Consider the following 23,707-nt stretch of genomic DNA (forward strand, 5'->3'; position numbering starts at 1 on the left):
AGCACAGTGTCATCATCAAAGAGCAACTGTGACAACTCCCACTTTATGTGTGATTCTTTATCTTTTAACTCCAAGCCTCTTGTCAAGACCCTCGCATTTACTTCTCTTACAACCCCATCTATAAATATATTAAACAACCACGGTGACATCACACATCCTTGTCTAAGGCCTACTTTTACTGGGAAATAATTTCCCTCTTTCCTACATACTCTAACTTGAGCCTCACTATCCTCGTAAAAACTCTTCACTGCTTTCAGTAACCTACCTCCTACACCATACACCTGCAACATCTGCCACATTGCCCCCCTATCCACCCTGTCATACGCCTTTTTGAAATCCATAAATGCCACAAAGACCTCTTTAGCCTTATCTAAATACTGTTCCCTTATATGTTTCACTGTAAACACCTGGTCCGCACACCCCCTACCTTTCCTAAAGCCTCCTTGTTCATCTGCTATCCTATTCTCCGTCTTACTCTTAATTCTTTCAATAATAACTCTACCATGCACTTTACCAGGTATACTCAACAGACTTATCCCCCTATAATTTTTGCACTCTTTTGTCCCCTTTGCCTTCTTACAAAGGAACTATGCATGCTCTCTTCCAATCCCTAGGTACCTTACCCTCTTCCATACATTTATTAAATAATTGCACCAATAACTCCAAAATATATCCCCACCTGCTTTTAACATTTCTATCTTTATCCCATCAATCCCGGCTGCCTTACCCCCTTTCATTTTACCTACTGCCTCACAAACTTCCCCCACACTCACAACTGGCTCTTCCTCACTCCTAGAAGATGTTATTCCTCCTTGCCCTATACACGAAATCACAGCTTCCCTATCTTCATCAACATTTAACAATTCCTCAAAATATTCCCTCCATCTTCCCAATACCTCTAACTCTCCATTTAATAACTCTCCTCTCCTATTTTTAACTGACAAATCCATTTGTTCTCTAGGCTTCCTTAACTTGTTAATCTCACTCCAAAACTTTTTCTTATTTTCAACAAAATTTGTTGATAACATCTCACCCACTCTCTCATTTGCTCTCTTTTTACATTGCTTCACCACTCTCTTAACCTCTCTCGTTTTCTCCATATACTCTTCCCTCCTTGCATCACTTCTACTTTGTAAAAACTTCTCATATGCTAACTTTTTCTCCCTTACTACTCTCTTTACATCATCATTCCACCAATCGCTCCTCTTCCCTCCCACACCCACTTTCCTGTAACCACAAACTTCTGCTGAACACTCTAACACTACATTTTTAAACCTGCCCCATACCTCTTCAACCCCATTGCCTATGCTCTCATTAGCCCATCTATCCTCCAATAGCTGTTTATATCTTTCCCTAACTGCCTCCTCTTTTAGTTTATAAACCTTCACCTCTCTCTTCCCTGATGCTTCTATTCTCTTTGTATCCCATCTACCTTTTACTCTCAGTGTAGCTACAACTAGAAAGTGATCTGATATATCTGTGGCCCCTCTATAAACATGTACATCCTGAAGTCTACTCAACAGTCTTTTATCTACCAATACATAATCCAACAAACTACTGTCATTTTGCCCTACATCATATCTAGTATACTTATTTATCCTCTTTTTCTTAAAATATGTATTACCTATAACTAAACCCCTTTCTATACAAAGTTCAATCAAAGGGCTCCCATTATCATTTACACCTGGCACCCCAAACTTACCTACCACACCCTCTCTAAAAGTTTCTCCTACTTTAGCATTCAAGTCCCCTACCACAATTACTCTCTCACTTGGTTCAAAGGCTCCTATACATTCACTTAACATCTCCCAAAATCTCTCTCTCTCCTCTGCATTCCTCTCTTCTCCAGGTGCATACACGCTTATTATGACCCACTTCTCGCATCCAACTTTTACTTTAATCCACATAATTCTTGCATTTACACATTCATATTCTCTTTTCTCCTTCCATAACTGATCATTCAACATTACTGCTACCCCTTCTTTTGCTCTAACTCTCTCAGATACTCCAGATTTAATCCCATTTATTTCCCCCCACCGAAACTCCCCTACCCCCTTCAGCTTTGTTTCACTTAGGGCCAGGACATCCAACTTCTTTTCATTCATAGCATCAGCAATCATCTGTTTCTTGTCATCCGCACTACATCCACGCACATTCAAGCATCCCAGTTTTATAAAGTTTTTCTTCTCTTTTTTAGTAAATGTCTACAGGAGAAGGGGTTACTAGCCCATTGCTCCCGGCATTTTAGTCGCCTCATACGACACGCATGGCTTACGGAGGAAAAATTCTTTTCCACTTCCTCATGGACAATAGAAGAAATAAAGAAGAACAAGAGCTATGTAGAAAAAGGAGAAAAACCTAGATGTATGTATATATATATGCATGTGCGTGTCTGTGAAGTATGACCAAAGTGTAAGTAGGAGTAGCAAGATATCCCTGTTATCTAGTGTGTTTATGAGACAGAAAAAGAAACCAGCAATCCTACCATCATGCAAAACAGTTACAGGTTTCTGTTTCACAGTCATCTGGCAGGACGGTAGTACTTCCCTGGGTGGTTGCTGTCTACCAACCTACTACCTACAAAATAATAATAATAATAATAATAATAATAATAATAATAATATTTTATTTTGACATGATACATAGATGTACAAAGGACTATAATAGTTAAGTGTACATGTCAAAAGCCCCTTGCATGCAGAGCATTTTGGACAAACTTAAAATTAACTTGAGATTAATTAGGCTATAGGAAGACTTGGAGGCTGTATAAATCAATAGTGGAGGGGAGGAGGGGTAGGGGTTGTTCTAGGAAAGAATGGAAGGAAGGGATAAAAGAGGTTTTGTGTGCAAGGGGCTTGGACATGCAGCAAGCATGTGTGAGCATGTTAGATAGGAGTGAATGGAGACAAATGGTTTTTGGGACTTGACAAGCTGTTGGAGTGTGAGGAAGGTAATATTTTGTAGAAAGATTCAGGGAACCCAGTTAGCCAGATTTGAGTCCTGGAGATGGGAAGTATAATTCCTGCACTTTAAAGGAGGGGGTTGGGATATTTTCTGTTTAGAGTGACATCTAAACTGCTGTATCTCTATGCCTCTGCAAAGACAGCAATAGTGTGAATGATGGTAAGAGCACTTTTTTTTTTGGGGTCATCCTGTATGTTAAATATAATGCGTATATAATACAGCCTCTTCTCACTTAACAACAGAGTTCCATTCCTAAGGCTACGTTGTTAAACGAAATCGTCGCTAAGTGAGGAGCATACTATAATGGTAGTGAGTTTGTGTCAACCATCTTTGATATTGTTTTAATGTCACCTTTACACCATTTATAACATTTCTGGTATATTTTTAAATGTTGGTAAATGAGTACACCGTTAAGGGAAGAGAGGCTGTATATATATATATATATTTTTTTTTCTTTTTTTTTTAACAAGTTGGCCGTCTCCCACTGAGGCAGGTTGACCCAAAAAGAAAGAAAATCCCCCAAAAGAAAATACTTTCATCATCATTCAACACTTTCACCTCACTCACACATAATCACTGTTTTTGCAGAGGTGCTCAGAATACAACAGTTTAGAAGCATATATGTATAAAGATACAACATATCCCTCCAAACTGCCAATATCCCAAACCCCTCCTTTAAAGTGCAGGCATTGTGCTTCCCATTTCCAGGACTCAAGTCCGGCTATATAAAAATAACTGGTTTCCCTGAATCCCTTCACTAAATATTACCCTGCTCGTACTCCAACGGCTCGTCAGGTCCAAAATACCATTTGTCTCCATGCATTCCTATCTAACATGCTCACGCATGCTTGATGGAAGTCCAAGCCCCTCGCCCACAAAACCTCCTTTACCCCCTCCCTCCAACCTTTTCGAGGACGACCCATACCCCGCCTTCCTTCCCCTACAGATTTATACGCTCTCCATGTCATTCTACCTTGATCCATTCTCTCTAAATGACCAAACCACCTCAACACCTCTTCAGCCCTCTTACTAATACTTTTATTAACGCCACACCTTCTCCTAATTTCCACACTCCGAATTTTCTACATAATATTTACACCACACATTGCCCTTAGACAGGACATCTCCACTGCCTCCAACCGTCTCCTCGCTGCAGCATTTACAACCCAAGCTTCACACCCATATATGAGTGTTGGTACTACTATACTTTCATATATTCCCTTCTTTGCCTCCATAGATAACGTTTTTTGACTCCACATATACCTCAACGCACCACTCGCCTTTTTTCCTTCATCAATTCTATGATTAACCTCATCCTTCATAAATCCATCCGCTGACACATCAACTCCCAAATATCTGAAAACATTCACTTCTTCCATACTCCCCTCCCCCCCCCAATTTGATATCCAATTTTTCCTTATCTAAATCATTTGATACCCTCATCACCTTACTCTTTTCTATGTTCACTTTCAACTTTCTACCTTTACACACACTCCCAAACTCGTCCACTAACCTTTGCAAATTTTCTTTAGAATCTCCCATAAGCACAGTATTATCAGCAAAAAGTAACTGTGTCAATTCCCATTTTGTATTTGATTCCCCATAATTTAATCCCACCCCTCTTCCGAACACCCTAGCATTTACTTCTTTTGCAACCCCATCTATAAATATATTAAACAACCATGGTGACATTACACATCCCTGTCTAAGACCTACTTTTACCGGAAAGTAGTCTCTCTTCTACACACCCTAACTTGAGCCTCACTATCCTCATAAAAACTCTTTACAGCATTTAGTAACTTACCACCTATTCCATATAAATGCAACATCTGTCACATTGCTCCCCAATCCACTCTATCATATGCCTTTTCTAAATCCATAAATGCAATAAAAACTTCCCTACCTTTATCTAAATACTGTTCACATATATGGTTCAATGTAAACACTTGATTCTGTCTTACCTCTTATTCTTTCAATAATAACCCTACCGTACACTTTTCCTGGTATGCTCTGTAAACTTATTCCTCTATAATTTTTACAATCTCTTTTGCCCCCTTCCCTTTATTTATATATATATATATATATATATATATATATATATATATATATATATGTATGTATGTATGTATGTATGTATGTATGTATGTATGTAACTTGCCTGGTAGGGATAAGTTCTAACAATGTCAAACTCTTCATGGTCTCCACGATATGATCTCAGGTAAGAGCGGAGAGTATTGAGGGTGTCTGAAGCCTTCAGTTTAATTAAGTACGTCTCTGTACCTGTGGGCAAGATAATAAACTGTTATCTGGTAGCAAATAGTTTACATATTTCAGTGTCATGTTGTAAGGTAGCAAAGATATAATTACAGTATTTAAAGGGAGGATAGTACTGTCAGAGATAAAGATCACATGAATACTTTGAAATAACAAAGGTTAATTATTTTATACTGACAAGAGTAGGTATAAAATGAAGGGCCAGCACTAGGACAGTAATGATAAGTATTCTTCACTCTATACTCCTATTGTATATTTCATACAGTACTAAGACAGTAACGATAAGTAATCTTTGCCCTATTAACTCCTATTGTATATCTCATACAGCACTAGGACAGAAGCGATAAGTATTCTTTGCCCCATGAACTCCTACTGTATATCTCATACAAGCTATTGAACTTTCAAAATACTTTTTGTGTACATATAACTACACATACTGTACATATAATGCTGTATGACCCTTGTAGGTTTAGTGCTTCTTTTTGATTATAATAATAATGTACATATAATACAGACAAATAGATAATTAAAATTAAAAAATTCCCATTTTAATTTTGTTTTAGATTTAAACTTTCTTCACTTATTTCTAAAATATACTGTTGAAGTCTCTGTATTCCTTTAATTTTGTATTGAAGAGTGGTTTAAGTTCATTTGCTCAGTTTGGCCTATAAAGCAAGGCCGTCCTTTGGCAGAGAGAAAATTAGTGTTTGGCTTAACTCTACTAAATTCAATCTGAACATAACAAATATATATATTTTTTTTTTCAACAAGTCGGCCATCTCCCACCGAGGCAGGGTGACCCAAAAAGAAAGAAAATCCCCAAAAAGAAAATACTTTCATCATTCAACACTTTCACCTCACTCACACATAATCACTGTTTTTGCAGAGGTGCTCAGAACACAACAGTTTAGAAGCATATACGTATAAAGATACACAACATATCCCTCCAAACTGCCAATATCCTGAAACCCCTCCTTTAGAGTGCAGGCATTGTACTTCCCATTTCCAGGACTCGAGTCTGGCTATATAAAAATAACCGGTTTCCCTGAATCCCTTCACTAAATATTACCTTGCTCACACTCCAACAGATCGTCAGGTCCCAAATACCATTCGTCTCCATTCAGTCCTATCGAACACGCTCATGCACGCCTGCTGGAAATCCAAGCCCCTCGCCCACAAAACCTCTCTTACCCCTTCCTTCGAACCTTTTCGAGGACGACCCCTACCCCGCCTTCCTTCTCCTACAGATTTAAATGCTCTCCATGTCATTCTACTTTGATCCATTCTCTCTAAATGACCAAACCACCTCAACAACCCCTCTTCAGCCCTCTGACTAATACTTTTATTAACTCCACACCTTCTAATTTCCACACTCTGAATTTTCTGCATAATATTTACACCACACATTGCCCTTAGACAGGACATCTCCACTGCCTCCAACCACCTCCTCGCTGCTGCATTCACAACCCAAGCTTCACACCCATATAAGAGTGTTGGTACTACTATACTTTCATACATTCCCTTCTTTGCCTCCATAGATAATGTTTTTTGACTCCACATATACCTCAATGCACTACTCACCTTTTTTCCCTCATCAATTCTATGATTAACCTCATCCTTCATAAATCCATCCGCCGACACGTCAACTCCCAAGTACGTACCTGAAAACATTTATTTCTTCCATACTCCTCCTCCCCAATTTGATATCCAATTTTTCTTTATCTAAATCATTTGATACCTTCATCACCTTACTCTTTTCTATGTTTACTTTCAACTTTCTACCTTTACACACACTCCCAAACTCGTCCACTAACCTTTGCAAATTTTCTTTAGAATCTCCCATAAGCACAATATTATCAGCAAAAAGTAACTGTGTCAATTCCCATTTTGTATTTGATTCCCCATAATTTAATCCCACCCCTCTCCCGAACACCCTAGCATTTACTTCTTTTACATATATTAAACAACCATGGTGACATTACACATCCCTGTCTAAGACCTACTATATATATATACAGTGGAACCTCAAAAATCGAACGTATCACATATCGAACGTTTCGAAAATAGGACCATTTATTCAGACAAACTGTGTCCCTATTATCGAACGCGCACCTATTTTCGGACCACCGGGTACGGGACCTGTCTGCCGGCCTGCTCTGTCCGCATTCCCGCGCAGGCGCCATGAGCAGTCTAGCTTTGTTTATGCTTGAGTGCACACTAACCAGCGCTCTCATTCCCGCATTTTATGATTATTTCGTTATGTTTAGTGCTTGTGGGACTGTGAAATAAGCTGCCATGGGCCCAAAGAAACTTGCTAGTGGTACCCCTGTGGTAAAGAAAGTGAGAAACACCGTAGATGTGAAGAAGGAAATAATACAGAAGTATGAGAGTAGTGTGATACTTGTTGAGCTTGCCAGGATGTATGGGAAAAACAAGTCGACCATCGGTTCTATCCTGTCAAAGAAAGAACAAATCAAGGAAGCTGATGTTGCGAAAGGTGTTAATATAGGGAGTGGATGAGGTGCCTTCTTCAAAGATTAAGGAGATTTGTGCCAAGTGGAATGATGTCCAAATGTTTGTGCAGAAGGACCACCCTGAGCAAGCTGAAACAAGCCATCTTTGCAACAAGTTCAGTGACAGATCCATGTCCCATTTTAGGGAAATGTTAAAGAGGTGCCAGAAACAGAGGACTGTGGACAGTTATTTTGTGAGACAGGGGTCCAGTGACTCTCAAGCTGGTCATAGTGGCATTAAAAGACAGAGAAGGGAAGTAACCCCAGAGAGGGCTTTACCTGAAGTCCTCATGGAGGGGGATTCTCCTCCAAACACTAACCCCAACTCCCTCTCTCCTCCTCCCTATCTTCCAGATGCCATCACCAATCTTCAATAAAGGTAAGTAAAAAATGTTATTTTATATGTATTACTATACATAATTAAAAACTATAGTATTTGTTGTATGTAAAACTGTAATTAATCTCTATAAAATGTATTTTTTGTGTGAATATTTTTGGGTTTCTGGAATGGATTAATTGTATTTCCATTATTTCTTACGGGAAATATTGCTTTGAATTTCAGACTTTTCGAATTTAGAACTAGCTCCCAGAACGGATTAAGTTCAATTTTTGAGGTTCCACTGTATACACCTACCATCCGACTTTCAACCTGCTCGACACTGTGTTGTACACAGTGTTTATCATAAACCTTACAGTATAAAATACAGTACTAACAGCATAAAAAGTAAAGTAAAACATGAAATACCTAAATAAAACAATAAAATAAAGTCATTACAAAAATGTTATGTTGATACTCAGTAGTAAAGTTCGACTTACGTCCATTTCGACTTATGACCAGTTTCTCGGAACCGAACTCAGTCGTAAGTCGGATGGTAGGTGTGTGTGTGTGTATATATATATATATATATATATATATATATATATATATATAAATATATATATATATATATATATATATATATATATGTATATATGTATATATATATATATATATATATATATATATATATATATATATATATATATATATATATATATATATATATATATATATATATATATATATATATATATATATATATATGCAAAACAACCACTCTGAAAGAATAGAGAAATTCCAAGTGCTTTCGTGACTACTCACATTATCAAGGAACTATGAAAGTAAAGCATCCAAGGAAGCTATATAAGGGGTCTGGCCAGCACCTCACTATCAGATCCCACAATGGTTAAAACACCTGACGCGCGCCGACCCAACTTGGATAGGTCCTATGCACAACTCACCCACAAACTATTCTACCCAAGAAAATTTAAAAATTATTATTTGTCCAGTGTAGTATTAAATTCTTCCCAAATTCTATTAATTATAAATGGATCTAATTTATATAAACCAAAGGAAATATTCATATTATTGTCAAAACTGCTTTTTATGAAACAAGATTCAATTATATTCCTGTCGACCATGGACTTGTTTGATACTACTTTCTCAACTTTTTGAAAATCAATTGGATGGTTAAAATCTCTTACATGAATAAATAGAGCATTGGAATCTTGTCCAGTTCTAATGCTATATTTATGTTGTTTTAATCTTAGTTCGAGATTTTTTCCAGTTTGACCGTAATAAACTTTATCGCAAATTTTACAAGGAATCTTATAGACACATCCATCAGCATTTTGGGGGGAATTCTTTATCAGAAGTTTTTTTTACTGTATCAAGATTTTTGAATACAACTTTAATATTAAAAGTCTTAAGAAGAGAAGGCATATCAACCAAGTTTTCATGGTAAGGGAGAACCAACATATTTTTAGTTGAATAAGGCTGGTTGTCCCTTTTTGGATTGTAAAAAGTATTTCTAGCAACTTTAAAAGATTTATCAATTACATTTCTTGGGTATTTTAAATCATTACCTACTTCATAAATTTTGGATATTTCCTCATCTATGAACTCAGGACTACAAATTCGTAAAGCTCTCAAAAACATTGATGAGAAAACAGACAGTTTGACTCTATCTTGATGCGAGGAATAAGAGTGGTTGTTTTGCATATTCTGAAATCACCTGTTTACTGTGATCTTATTGCATATATATATATATATATATATATATATATATATATATATATATATATATATATGGGCCACCCTGCCTTGGTGGGAATCGGCCGGTGTGTAAATAAAAAAAAAAAAAAATATATATATATATATATATAATATATATATACGTATATATATATATATAAATATATATATACGTATATATATATATATATATATATATATATATATATATATATATATATATATATATACGTATATATATATATATATATATATATATATATATATATATATATATATATATATACGTATATATATATATACATAAACGTATATACGTATATATATATATATATATATATATATATATATATATATATATATTATATACATAAACATATATATATATAGATATATAGATATATATATATATATATATATATACATATATATATATACATATATATATATATATAAATATATATATATATATTATATACATATATATATATATTATATACATATATATATATATATATATATATATATATATATATATATATATATATATATATATATATATATATATATATATATATATATATATATATATATATATATATATATATATATATATATATATATATATATATATATATACGTATATACAGATATATATATACGTATATATATATATGTATATATATATATATATACATATACGTATATATATATGTATATATATATATATATATATATATATATATATATATATATATATATATATATATATATATATATATATATATATATATATATATATATATATATATATATATATATATATATATATATATATATACCTGGAGTATTACCTGGAGAGAGTTCTGGGGGTCAACGTCCCCGTGGCCCGGTCTGTGACCAGGCCTCCTGGTGGATCAGAGCCTGATCAACCAGGCTGTTGCTGCTGGCTGCACGCAAACCAACGTACGAGCCACAGCCCGGCTGATCCGGAACTGACTTTAGGTGCTTGTCCAGTGCCAGCTTAAAGACTGCCAGGGGTCTGTTGGTAATCCCCCTTATGTGTGCTGGGAGGCAGTTGAACAGTCTCGGGCCCCTGAAACTTATTGTATGGTCTCTTAACGTGCTAGTGACACCCCTGCTTTTCATTGGGGGGATGGTGCATCGTCTGCCAAGTCTTTTGCTTTCGTAGTGAGTGATTTTCATGTGCAAGTTCGGTACTAGTCCCTCTAGGATTTTCCAGGTGTATATAATCATGTATCTCTCCCTCCTGCGTTCCAGGGAATACAGGTTTAGGAACCTCAAGCGCTCCCAATAATTGAGGTGTTTTATCTCCGTTATGCGCGCCGTGAAAGTTCTCTGTACATTTTCTAGGTCGGCAATTTCACCTGCCTTGAAAGGTGCTGTTAGTGTGCAGCAATATTCCAGCCTAGATAGAACAAGTGACCTGAAGAGTGTCATCATGGGCTTGGCCTCCCTAGTTTTGAAGGTTCTCATTATCCATCCTGTCATTTTTCTAGCAGATGCGATTGATACAATGTTATGGTCCTTGAAGGTGAGATCCTCCGATATATATATATACGTATATATATATATATATATATATATATATATATATATATATATATATATATATATATATATATATATATATATATATATATATATATATATACGGTCACGCATGCCCGCTGGAAGTCCAAGCCCCTTGCACACAAAACCTCCTTTACCCCCTCCCTCCAACCTTTCCTAGGCTGACCCCTACCCCACCTTCCTTCCACTACAGACTGATACACTCTTGAAGTCATTCTGTTTCGCTCCATTCTCTCTACATGTCTGAACCACCTCAACAACCCTTCCTCAGCCGTCTGGACAACAGTTTTGGTAATCCCGCTCCTCCTCATAACTTCCAAACTACGAATTCTCTGCATAATGTTCACACCACACATTGCCTTCAGACATGACATCTCCACTGCCTCCAGCCTTCTCCTCACTGCAACATTCATCACCCATGCTTCACACCCATATAAGAGCATTGGTAAAACTATACTCTCATACATTCCCCTCTTTGCCTCCAAGGACGAAGTTCTTTGTCTCCACAGACTCCTAAGTGCACCGCTCACCCTTTTCCCCTCATCAATTCTATGATTCACCTCATCTTTCATAGACCCATCCGCTGACACATCCACTCCCAAATATCTGAATACATTCACCTCCTCCATACTCTCTCCCTCCAATCTGATATCCAATCTTTCATCACCTAATCTTTTTGATATCCTCATAACCTTACTTTTTCCTGTATTCACTTTTAATTTTCTTCTTTTGCATACCCTACCAAATTCATCCACCAACCTCTGCAACTTCTCTTCAGAATCTCCCAAGAGCACAGTGTCATCAGCAAAGAGCAACTGTAACAACTCCCACTTTATGTGTGATTCTTTATCTTTTAACTCCACGCCTCTTGCCAAGACCCTTGCATTTACTTCTCTTACAACCCCATCTATAAATATATTAACCCTTTGACTGTCGCGGCCGTATATATATACGTCTTACAAGGTACCGTGTTTTGACGTATATATACTCATAAATTCTGGCGGCTTCAAATCAAGCAGGAGAAAGCTGGTAGGCCCACATGTGAGAGAATGGGTCTGTGTGGCCAGTGTGCACCACATAAAAAAATCCTGGAGCACGCATTGCATAATGAGAAAAAAAATTCCGACCATTTTTTTTAATTAAAATGCCGACATTGTGGTCTATTTTCGTATAGTATTTATGGTTGTATTCTCATTTTCTTGGTCTCGTTTGATAGAATGGAAAACATATTATAGAAATAGAGGTGATTTTGATTGATTTTACTATAGAAAGAACCTGGAAATGGAGCTCAAAGTAGGGGAAATGTTTGATTTTTGCCAATGTTCAAAAGTAAACAAATGATGTCATTGTCCAATAAATGTCCAAGTAGCCATTCTAATATGCAGTCATGAATGGGTTGATGTTATTTATACAATTATTACAGTATTGCAGTAGTCTGCATAATAGTAAGTCTTCTATTTTTTGTTTGAATAAAAATTCAAAATCGAAAGCAAGAGTAATATCAGAGGGGCCTGGAGACATGACTGATGAACAAAGAAAATGTTATTTTAGAGCCAGGAATGTCTGCATTGTTCATTCTGGACCTTATTTTGAAATTGTCATATTTTTTAATTTTCGTGAAATTGGCCAAATTGCAAATTTCTGACCACATTATTTGGTAGTTGAAATCGGTAAATGGGCAGTTTCTTGTACTCATTCGATAGAAAAAATGGAGTTCTAAAGAAATAGCTATGAGTTTGGTCGACTGGAACAATGGAATTAGCCGAAAATAGGGCTCAAAGTGGGCGAAATCGCCGATTTGTAAATATCGCCAAGGTCGCTAACTTCGCGAGAGCATAATTCCTCCAGTTTTCCATCAAATTTCGTTTTTTTTTGGTGTCATTACAATCGGGAAAAGATTCTCTATCATTTCATAAGAAAAAATAATTTTTTTTTTTTTAAATTTTGCGACACCAGGAGACACCTCAGGATTGGGGGTTGCGACAGTCAAAGGGTTAAACAACCACGGTGACATCACACATCCTTGTCTAAAGCCTACTTTTACTGGGAAATAATCTCCCTCTTTCCTACATACTTTAACTTGAGCCTCACTATCCTCGTAAAAACTCTTCACTGCTTTCAGTAACCTACCTCCTACACCATACACCTGCAACATCTGCCACATTGCCCCATTATCCACTCTGTCATATATATATTATATATATATATGCAAAACAACCAATGTGAAAGAATAGAGAAATTCCAAGCGCTTTCGTGAGTAGTCACAAAAGCGCTTGGAATTTCTCTATTCTTTCACAGTGGTTGTTTTGCATGTTCTGAAGTCACCTGTTTACTGTGATCTTATTGTGCGCATATATATATATATATATATATATATATATATATATATATATATATATATATATATATATATATATATATATATATATATATATATATATATATATATATATAGTTTTGGAGTGGTTGGTGCAATTATTTAATAAATGTATGGAAGAGGGTAAGGTACCTAGGGATTGGCAGAGAGCATGCATAGTTCCTTTGTATAAAGGCAAAGGGGACAAAAGAGAGTGCAAAAATTATAGGGGGATAAGTCTGTTGAGTATACCTGGTAAAGTGTATGGTAGAGTTATTATTGAAAGAATTAAGAGTAAGATGGAGAATAGGATAGCAGATGAACAAGGAGGCTTTAGGAAAGGTAGGGGGTGTGTGGACCAGGTGTTTACAGTGAAACATATAAGTGAACAGTATTTAGATAAGGCTAAAGAGGTCGTTGTGGCATTTATGGATTTGGAAAAGGCATATGACAGGGTGGATAGGGGGGCAAAGTGGCAGATGTTACAGGTGTATTGTGTAGGAGGTAGGTTACTGAAAGCAGTGAAGAGTTTTTATGAGGATAGCGAGGCTCAAGTTAGAGTATGTAGGAAAGAGGGAAATTATTTCCCAGTAAAAGTAGGCCTTAGACAAGGATGTGTGATGTCACCGTGGTTGTTTAATATATTTATAGATGGGGTTGTAAGAGAAGTAAATGTGAGGGTCTTGGCAAGAGGTGTGGAGTTAAAAGATAAAGAATCACACAAAGTGGGAGTTGTCACAGTTGCTCTTTGCTGATGACACGGTGCTCTTGGGAGATTCTGAAGAGAAGTTGCAGAGATTGGTGGATGAATTTGGTAGGGTGTGCAAAAGAAGAAAATTAAAAGTGAATACAGGAAAGAGTAAGGCTATGAGGATAACAAAAAGATTAGGTGATGAAAGATTGGATATCAGATTGGAGGGAGAGAGTATGGAGGAGGTGAACGTATTCAGATATTTGGGAGTGGACGTGTCAGCAGATGGGTCTATGAAAGATGAGGTGAATCATAGAATTGATGAGGGAAAAAGAGTGAGTGGTGCACTTAGGAGTCTGTGGAGACAAAGAACTTTGTCCTTGGAGGCAAAGAGGGGAATGTATGAGAGTATAGTTTTACCAACGCTCTTATATGGGTGTGAAGCGTGGGTGATGAATGTTGCAGCGAGGAGAAGGCTGGAGGCAGTGGAGATGTCATGTCTGAGGGCAATGTGTGGTGTGAATATAATGCAGAGAATTCGTAGTTTGGAAGTTAGGAGGAGGTGCGGGATTACCAAAACTGTTGTCCAGAGGGCTGAGGAAGGGTTGTTGAGGTGGTTCGGACATGTAGAGAGAATGGAGCGAAACAGAGTGACTTCAAGAGTGTAGGGGTCGGCCTAGGAAAGGTTGGAGGGAGGGGGTAAAGGAGGTTTTGTGTGCGAGAGGCTTGGACTTCCAGCAGGCATGCGTGAGCGTGTTTGATAGGAGTGAATGGAGACAAATGGTTTTTAATACTTGACGTGCTGTTGGAGTGTGAGCAAAGTAACATTTATGAAGGGGTTCAGGGAAACCGGAAGGCTGGACTTGAGTCCTGGAGATGGGAAGTACAGTGCCTGCACTCTGAAGGAGGGGTGTTAATGTTGCAGTTTAAAAACTGTAGTGTAAAGCACCCTTCTGGCAAGACAGTGATGGAGTGAATGATGGTGAAAGTTTTTCTTTTTCGGGCCACCCTGCTTTGGTGGGAATCGGCCAGTGTGATAATAATATATATATATATATATATATATATATATATATATATATATATATATATATATTTATATATATATATATATTTTTATATATATATATATTTTTATATATACAGGAAGGCCCCACTTATATGGCTGGTTAGGTTCCAGGCTACCGCCGTAAAGTGGAAACCGCCGTAAAGTGGAACACCCTTTTTTTCCACTTACAAATGCATACAAACACTAGATAACAAGTTTACACTAACATATATTAAGTTAGCAATAGAACCAGGCATCAAAAAACAATAAAAAGTACAATACACACATAGTGCACTCATTACTTACCTTAAAATATTTATAGTCTTAATCTAGGGTGAGACAAGTAGTATTTATTGTAAGAAATCAAGTGTGGTATGTATGGTAGTCAGCCAGGCTACCATACCAGACCACCCCACGCACACATACAATTCTATGATATTTAAGCATCCCAGAGCGATAAAATGTATATACAGTTCACTCATTACTTACCTTAAAATATAGGGTGAGATGAGTAGTATTTATTGTAAAAAATCAAGTGTGGTATGTATGGTAGTCAGCCGGGCTACCATACCAGGCCACCCCACCCACACATATATTCCATGATATTTAAGCATCCCAGAGCGATAAAATGTATATACAGTTCACTCATTACTTACCTTAAAATATTTGTAGTCTTAATGTAGGGTCAGGAGTAAGTAAATGAGATAAAACGAATAAATGAGAGAGAGAAAGAATGAGTGCATGAGAGAGTACAGGCGCAGAGTTATGTAAACAAACCAGGCGAAGGTAAGTTTTGTAAACGAAGTGTACACGTCTGGTTTGTGTACAAGTTACATTGTGTACAGGTTGTCTCTACACTGAAACGGTAGAATAAATAAAGAAGAACACTCCCATTCTCATGTAACATCATTTTGAGAAGAAATGATGCTCTGAGTGAAGGCAATGGAATTAAGTCACTCTGACTTTTTTGGGTTATCCTAGGTTCTCTACACATATGTTGTTATGTATGATAATCTATGTAACTGTATTTGTGTATACCTGAATAAACTTACTTACATACATACGAAAGGAATAATTTTCTACAGTTACCCCCAGTAACACATTTTCTCTTATGTTAGATTAGAGAAAATGTTATTCTTGGCATCACTTGCACAAGTTATCTGGCTACGACATCTCATATTTATGTTTATTTATTCTATTGTAGGGTGTATTTATCATCTTTTTATGTTATGTATCGTGTTTATTATATAATTTTGAAAAACATATCATGGATGGATTAATGAAAATGTGTATATTAACGTAATATACAACATTTAATAAGACTCGGTGATTATTATTATTGTTATTAGCATTTCTAATATGGCGTCACTTGTGCAAGTCGTCTGCTACCACATCTCATATTTATGTTTATTTATTCTATTGTGGGGTGTATTTATCATCTTTTTATTTTATGTATCGTGTTTATATAATTTTGAAAAAATATCATAGATGGATTAATGAAAATGTGTATTTAACGTAATATACGACATTTAAATGAGACTCGATGATTATTATTATCATTACTAATATGACGTCTGGAGACATAAGACACTCTTACTGATTTTAATGTGTACCTGCATGCCAGCACAGTATGTAAGTTTATTTAAGTACAGGTATACATAAGTATAATTATCAGAGTATATATAAAATATGAAATAACTTTTAAAAACATATGAAATTTTGGAGTTTCCAGACAAAATGGAGAGACTTAGTGCTTACTGAGCTCATGAAGAATGTAAACAAACAAGGTGGGGCGCGGTGACCGTATTAGAAAGTCAGGTGGGGGGAGCCGTATAGCGAGTTTTGGTCATAATTTGAAATGACCGTATTAGCGGAATGCCATAAAGTGAAATGCCGTAAAGCAGGGCCTTCCTGTATATATATATATATATATATATATATATATATATATATATATATATATATATATATATATATATATATATATATATATATATATATATATATATATATATAATCATTAATTTAATGAGGTCAAAAGTACATCATCTTTCACAGTTCACCTTGGGATTTTTAGCACCCTGCCACCCTCTACAGAAAAGTGTATTGACTAACTCATAATGATTTAGAACTTTTTATGATAATACAAATCACGTGGGTAACTGAAAGAGTAACAAAGGGGGATGGGGACAAAGGTCATTATTATTTCTGAACATGCTCTGAACCAGTAGGGGGTCATACAGTGCTGAGGAAGGGGTTTTAACAAGGTTTAATCCAAGGAAAGTTAGAGCAGCACCAATTTCTCAGGTCAAGAGTCCACAAACATCAACGCATTGCTCGTTGAGAATGAAAATGTTTATTTCCTTTCAAAGCTTACAATGTGTGGTTTACATATTATAAAATATTAATTACAAAGAAGGCCACTAGCAAGCCTAGGCATATCGGGCAGACTAATCCTAATTCTTACTCTATATTGACACAGGTTATGGAGCAGTACATTTTAATATACTCTGTTTTGCAGCTTATTAGATGCATGTTTTTTTCCATTAAATATCTTCAAAAGCCACCCTGTGTCCTATAAACTGAAGGTCAGTGACGGGAACTATAAATTTGGGGTGTGGGGTGGGCTGTAGCTCTCCCAGTTACATCCGATGCCGAGCCACTGAAACTAAAACAAGTCTTATAAGTATGGTACCATATTTCATACTGATATAAAAGTTAGGTAACTGAAGTGATTAATTACATTTATAATAGTGAGGTGGCACAAAACATATAACAATACAGTGGACCCTCGACCAATGATATTAATCCGTTCCAGAGAGCTTGTCCTTAGCCGAATTTATCGTTAGCCGAATTAATTTTCCCCATAAGAAATAATGGAAATCCAATTAATCCGTTCCAGACACCCAAAAGTATGGAATTTTTTTTTTCACATGAAATATGCATTTTCCTACACAGAAAAACAAGGACACGTACATGCACAATAAATACTACATGAAGAATAAATGACACTTACCTTTATTGAAGATTTATTGGTGAGTGATCAGATGGGAGGAGAGGAGATGGAGGTGTATTATTTTTTTGGAAAGGTAATCCCCTTCCATAAGGATTTTAGGTACCAAGTCCTTTTCCAGGGTTACTTCCCTCCCTTTTTTAACCCCTTGACTGTGAAAACCCTAAATCCTGAGGTGTCTTCTGGTGTCGAAAAATTTTTGAAAAAAAAAAAAAAAAAAAAAAAATTCTTATGAAATGATAGAGAATCTTTTCCCGATGGTAATGACACCAAAAAAAAAACAAAATTTGATAGAAAACTTATGGAATTACGCTCTCGCGAAGTTAGCGACCTCCGCAATATTTTACGAATCGGCAATTTTGCTCACTTTGAGCCCTATTTTCAGCTCATTCCATTGTTCCAGTTGACCAAACTCATAGCTAGTAGTTCTTTAGAACTCCATTTGTTCTTTCGATTGAGTACAAGAAACTGCCCATTTACCAATTTCAACTACCCAATAATGTGGTCAGAAATTTGCAATTTGGCCAATTTCACACAAATTAAAAAATATGCCAATTTCAAAATAGGGTCCAGAATGAACAATGCAGACATTCCTGGCTCTAAAATAACATTTTCTTTGTTCATCAGTCACGTCTCCAGGCCCCTCTGATATTACTCTTGCTTTCTATTTAGAAATTTTATTCAAACAAAAAATAGAAGATTTACTGTTATGCAGACTACTGCAATATTGTAATAACTGTATAAATAATGTCAACCCATTCATGACTGGATATTAGAATGGCTACTTGGACATTTATTGGACAATGACATCATTTGTTTACTTTTGAACATTGGCAAAAATCAAACATTTCCCCTACTTTGAGCTCCATTTCAAGGTTCTTTTCATAGTAAAATCAATCAAAATCACCTCTATTTCTATAATATGTTTTCAATTCTATCAAATGAGACCAAGAAAACGAGAATACAGTCATAAATTCTATATGAAAATACACTACAAAGCCGGTGTTTTAATCCAAAAAAACGGTCGTTTTTGTTTTTTCTCATGCACTGCATGCTGCAGGATGTTTTTTATATGGTGCACACTGACCACACAAACCCATTCTCTCACATGTGGCCCTACCAGCTTTCTCCTGCTTGATTTGAAGCCGCCAGAATTTTTGAGTATATATACATCAAACACGGTGGCTTGTAAAATGTATATATACTACCGAAACAGTCAAAGGGTTAATGCCACTGGGAACAACTTGACAGTCACTGGACCTCTGTCACACCAAAAATCTGCCCATAGAGCTCTGTACCTGGTGCTCCTTTAAGATTTTCCTAAAATGGGCCACAACATTGTCATTGCAAAAGTCACCAGCATGAAGAAGGCAACTTCTTCCATCTCTCTCTCCCCTCCTCTGAAGCAATTTCCTCAGTTGTGGTCTATTGCTGTTGCAGATGCTCTTGCAGCTCATCAGTGGTAAGTTCTTCATTGTCGTCCTCCACCAACTCTTCCACATCCTCCCCACTAACCTCCAACCCCATGGACTTCCCCAATGACACAATAGATTCCACAACTGGCATAGGCTCCTCAGGGTTAGCCCCAAACCCTTCAAAATCCCTCTCGTACACATTCTGGCCATAATTTCCTCCAAGCAGAGTTCAAGGTCCTGTTAGTCACTCCCTCCCAAGCCTTACCTATAAAGTTTATGCAACTGAGGATACTAAAGTGATCTTTTCAAAACTCTTAAGGTCAACTGAGTGTCTGAGGTCACTTCAAAGCACTTTTGAAACACTGCTTTGGTGTACAGTTTTTTGAAATTTGAAATGACTTGCTGGTCCATGGGCTGAAGGAGAGGAGTGGTATTAGGAGGCAAAAACTTCACTTTTATAAAACTCAACTCCCCTGCAATCCGCTCTGGCAAGTCTGAAGGATGAGCAGGAGCATTGTCTAATACCAGGAGGCACTTGAGCTCCAATTTATTTTCCAGGAGTTACCCTGTCTTTCATAGGCTTGTGTCCTGGCAGTGCTTTTTCCTCCTGTGTAATGTAGGTCCTGTTTGGTATTTTCTTCCAAAACAGGCCTGTTTTGTCACAATTAAACACTTGTTGGGATTTTAATTTTTCAGTGTCTATGTACTTCTTGAATTCCTGCACATATTTTTCAGCCGCTTTTTTGTCTGAACTGGCAGCCTCACCATGCCTTATCACACTGTGTATGCCACTACGATTCTTAAATCTCTCAAACCAACCTTTGCTGGCCTTAAATTCACTAACATCACCACCAGTTGTAGGCATTTTTTAAATTAAATTGTCATGCAACTGCCTTGCCTTCTCACATATTACTGACTGAGAAATACTATCTCCTGATATTTGTTTTTCGTTTATCCACAGCAACAACAGTCTCTCAACATCTTCGAGTATTTGCGATCTCTGTTTCGAAAACATACTTGCACCTTTCGCAACAATAGCTTCCTTGATTGCCTTTCCTGTTGGCCAAGATAGTAGCGATGGTTGATTGGGGTTTGTTGTACAACCTGGCCAGCTCGGAGGCACACACTCCACTTTCATACTTTGTGATTATCTCTTTCTTCAGTTCAATTGTAATTCTCACCCCTTTTACCACAGGGTTGGCACTAGAAGCTTTCTTTGGGCCCACGGTGGCTTATTTAGCAGTTACAAGCACTAAAAACACTGGAATAATACAAAATGTATCGCAGGTACACGTGGAAGCGTCCGGACTGGCTTGTAAACAATGGCACACTAGCTGAACGCAGGGCAGCTGATGCACGCTCAACCTGGACGGACAGGTGGATGCGTTTGGGACGAATGTTGTTACCTGAGTTTTTCACCGCTGGTCGAGCCAATATTTTTATACAGAAACGGATTGTTAGGCAATTTTATCGTTAAACGATACCAGTGTTGGTCGAGGGTCCACTGTATTGCAATTAGTAAATTTAGTCATGGGAATGGTTTTATCTTGGCATGATACACTGTTTCTATAAAAGCTCCTATACTGGGAGCGTATTTCAGGCAAACTTAGGACTAACTTAAGATTTATTAGACAATAGCTATATTAGGAGTTTTATATTTCCAGTCATCTGAGAGAGTGTAAGTGTAAATTAGGGGGAATTACAGATAATGAGACTAAGTCTATTTTGTTTTGGATGTGTTCATGTTACAAAAAAGAGAATAGGTGGTTTTCACATAGCTGATGTTGGGGTGTGTTAGGGAGATAATATGTTTTTTAAAGGTAGTTTTGAAAATGGTGGTTGAGTCTGTGGTTCTAGAGTTTTCAGGCAGGGAGTTCCAGATTTTAGGCCCTTTTATGTACAGCGAAGGTATGTCATAGAGATTTTTGTGTCTGGTATTGTGACTATGGGTCCTGTTGTCAGGGCCGGATTAAGAAGTCTCCGGGCCCTAGGCTATTCAGATTGGCAGGGCCCCTTTGAGCTACGGGTAAGCGAAGCGACCCCTTCCAGCTTGGGGGTGGGGGGAGGGTCGGTGTGAGCCTGTTTAAGGTCTAATTAAATACATTCTGGCTATTTAGATTAAATTTAATAGGGAAAGTACATCAAGACAACCAAAACCATTTACCAACAGCCATTCTAACTATCTTGTTAAATCATGCATTTTAAAGAGAATAAACTCAAGACAGCATAGTATTACTAGATTAGGCAATTAAAGTAGTGACATCATGTACCTATTATATTCAGCATAACCACTACAGCACTATTATTCCCTTTATAAATCACTGACCATTATTGTTATCATTGCAACATGCATAAGACTATCAAATCATATAAACTCAAGAAAGTAAAGAATTGTTTATATTCACAGGCACTTCTTAAATAAATTTTTTTCTGGATTTCATATTGGCAAAATCATCAATTATATTCAGAAAATCAATATTTCTTGTTAGATCAGACTCAATGGTCAACAAGGCTAGGTTACACAATTTGTCTTGGCTCATTGTTGAACGGAGCTGGTTTTTCACTCTTTTCAAAACAGAAAATGAACGTTCTCCTTCACAGTTAGTAGCTGGAAGTGTTAGGTAAAGGCGATACACTATGTCAACATTAGGGAAGGTTTCTGAGATACCTGCATTTCTTAAATGTTTCAAAGCGGCTGAGGGCGCACATTTTTCAGGTGGAGCTTTAATCTGATTCATATACCCAGAAAAATGAACTATTTCTTCAACAAATGTGTCTTGAACATCTGCTGAAAGGTGTTGCTGCAACTTCAATGCAGCTTCTCTCAATTCTGCATCTGGCATAGTAGTAATTTTGAACAGAAATCCAAACTTGTCATTGAGATTCTGGTAGATTTATTTTCTTTTCACCAATTCTGTAATCAGTGAATCCAGAATGACGAAGTATGTAGCTGTCTTACATTTCTGCCTTGGTAGCAACACAATTTCATTGTCTGGCTCTTCAAAATTGCGTTTCCTCTTCCTTGACCGCTGATGATCAGCCCGGTAACTGTAGTCTTTCACCAGCAGTTTAGCTTTCTCTTCAAACATTTCAAAAGCTTCATCATTGCGAAGTGAGCTTACAAATTCCACTAAGCCTGCATAGAGGTTAGCACAAGTAGCCATTTCAATTTCAATTTTCTGAAGTGTCTTGTTCATGGCATTTAACCGTTCCAGTATACAGTCCCAAAGCACACAGAGTAAGGCCAATTCAAAATCTTCCAATTTTGATGCTAAGCTGGCTGCTTCGCTTCTTGTAGTTGCTGTCTGGTCTTCATCCTCTGCTATTTGGAGCAAAGCTATCTTTCAAAGCATGTGTTGCATCATGCTGCGCTGACCACCTTGTTGTTGATAATGATTTGATGACATCTCCATGAATGGTTGACTTGAGTATACTCCACCGATGCATTGAAACAGAGAAAAAATTAAAGAGTGCTTGTAAAAGTCCAAAAAATGAAACTGCAGCGACACAACACTCCGCAGCACATGACCCAAGAAGATTAAGAGAATGTGCTGAGCAGGGCACATATTCAGCAAGTGGGTTGATTTGCTTGATACGGGCTTGCAATCCATTATATTTACCCGACATGTTACTTGCATTGTAGCTCTGGCCACGGCAATCCATAATAGAGAGATCATGTTCAAGCAGAGTATCCAGTACTACATTCATCATTGTTTCTCCATCATGGCCTGAAAGAGGAATGAATTTTATAAAGCGCTCTACAGGC

At 36.8% G+C, this 23,707-nt stretch overlaps 1 protein-coding gene across 2 annotated transcripts in view; it reads right to left on the bottom strand.

The window, feature by feature from the left end:
- Window positions 1-23,707, bottom strand: part of LOC128692193 (uncharacterized) — a 137,924-nt gene that overhangs the window by 3,476 nt on the left and 110,741 nt on the right. For both annotated transcript variants that reach the window (XM_070096496.1, XM_070096497.1), the window contains exon 11: window positions 5,123-5,244. In XM_070096496.1, the coding sequence (XP_069952597.1) occupies window positions 5,123-5,244 (122 nt within the window). The remainder of the gene's footprint in view (window positions 1-5,122; window positions 5,245-23,707) is intronic.

Source organism: Cherax quadricarinatus, chromosome 53 (assembly GCF_038502225.1).
Source record: "Cherax quadricarinatus isolate ZL_2023a chromosome 53, ASM3850222v1, whole genome shotgun sequence".
In the NCBI taxonomy this organism is placed as follows: Eukaryota; Metazoa; Arthropoda; class Malacostraca; order Decapoda; family Parastacidae; genus Cherax; species Cherax quadricarinatus.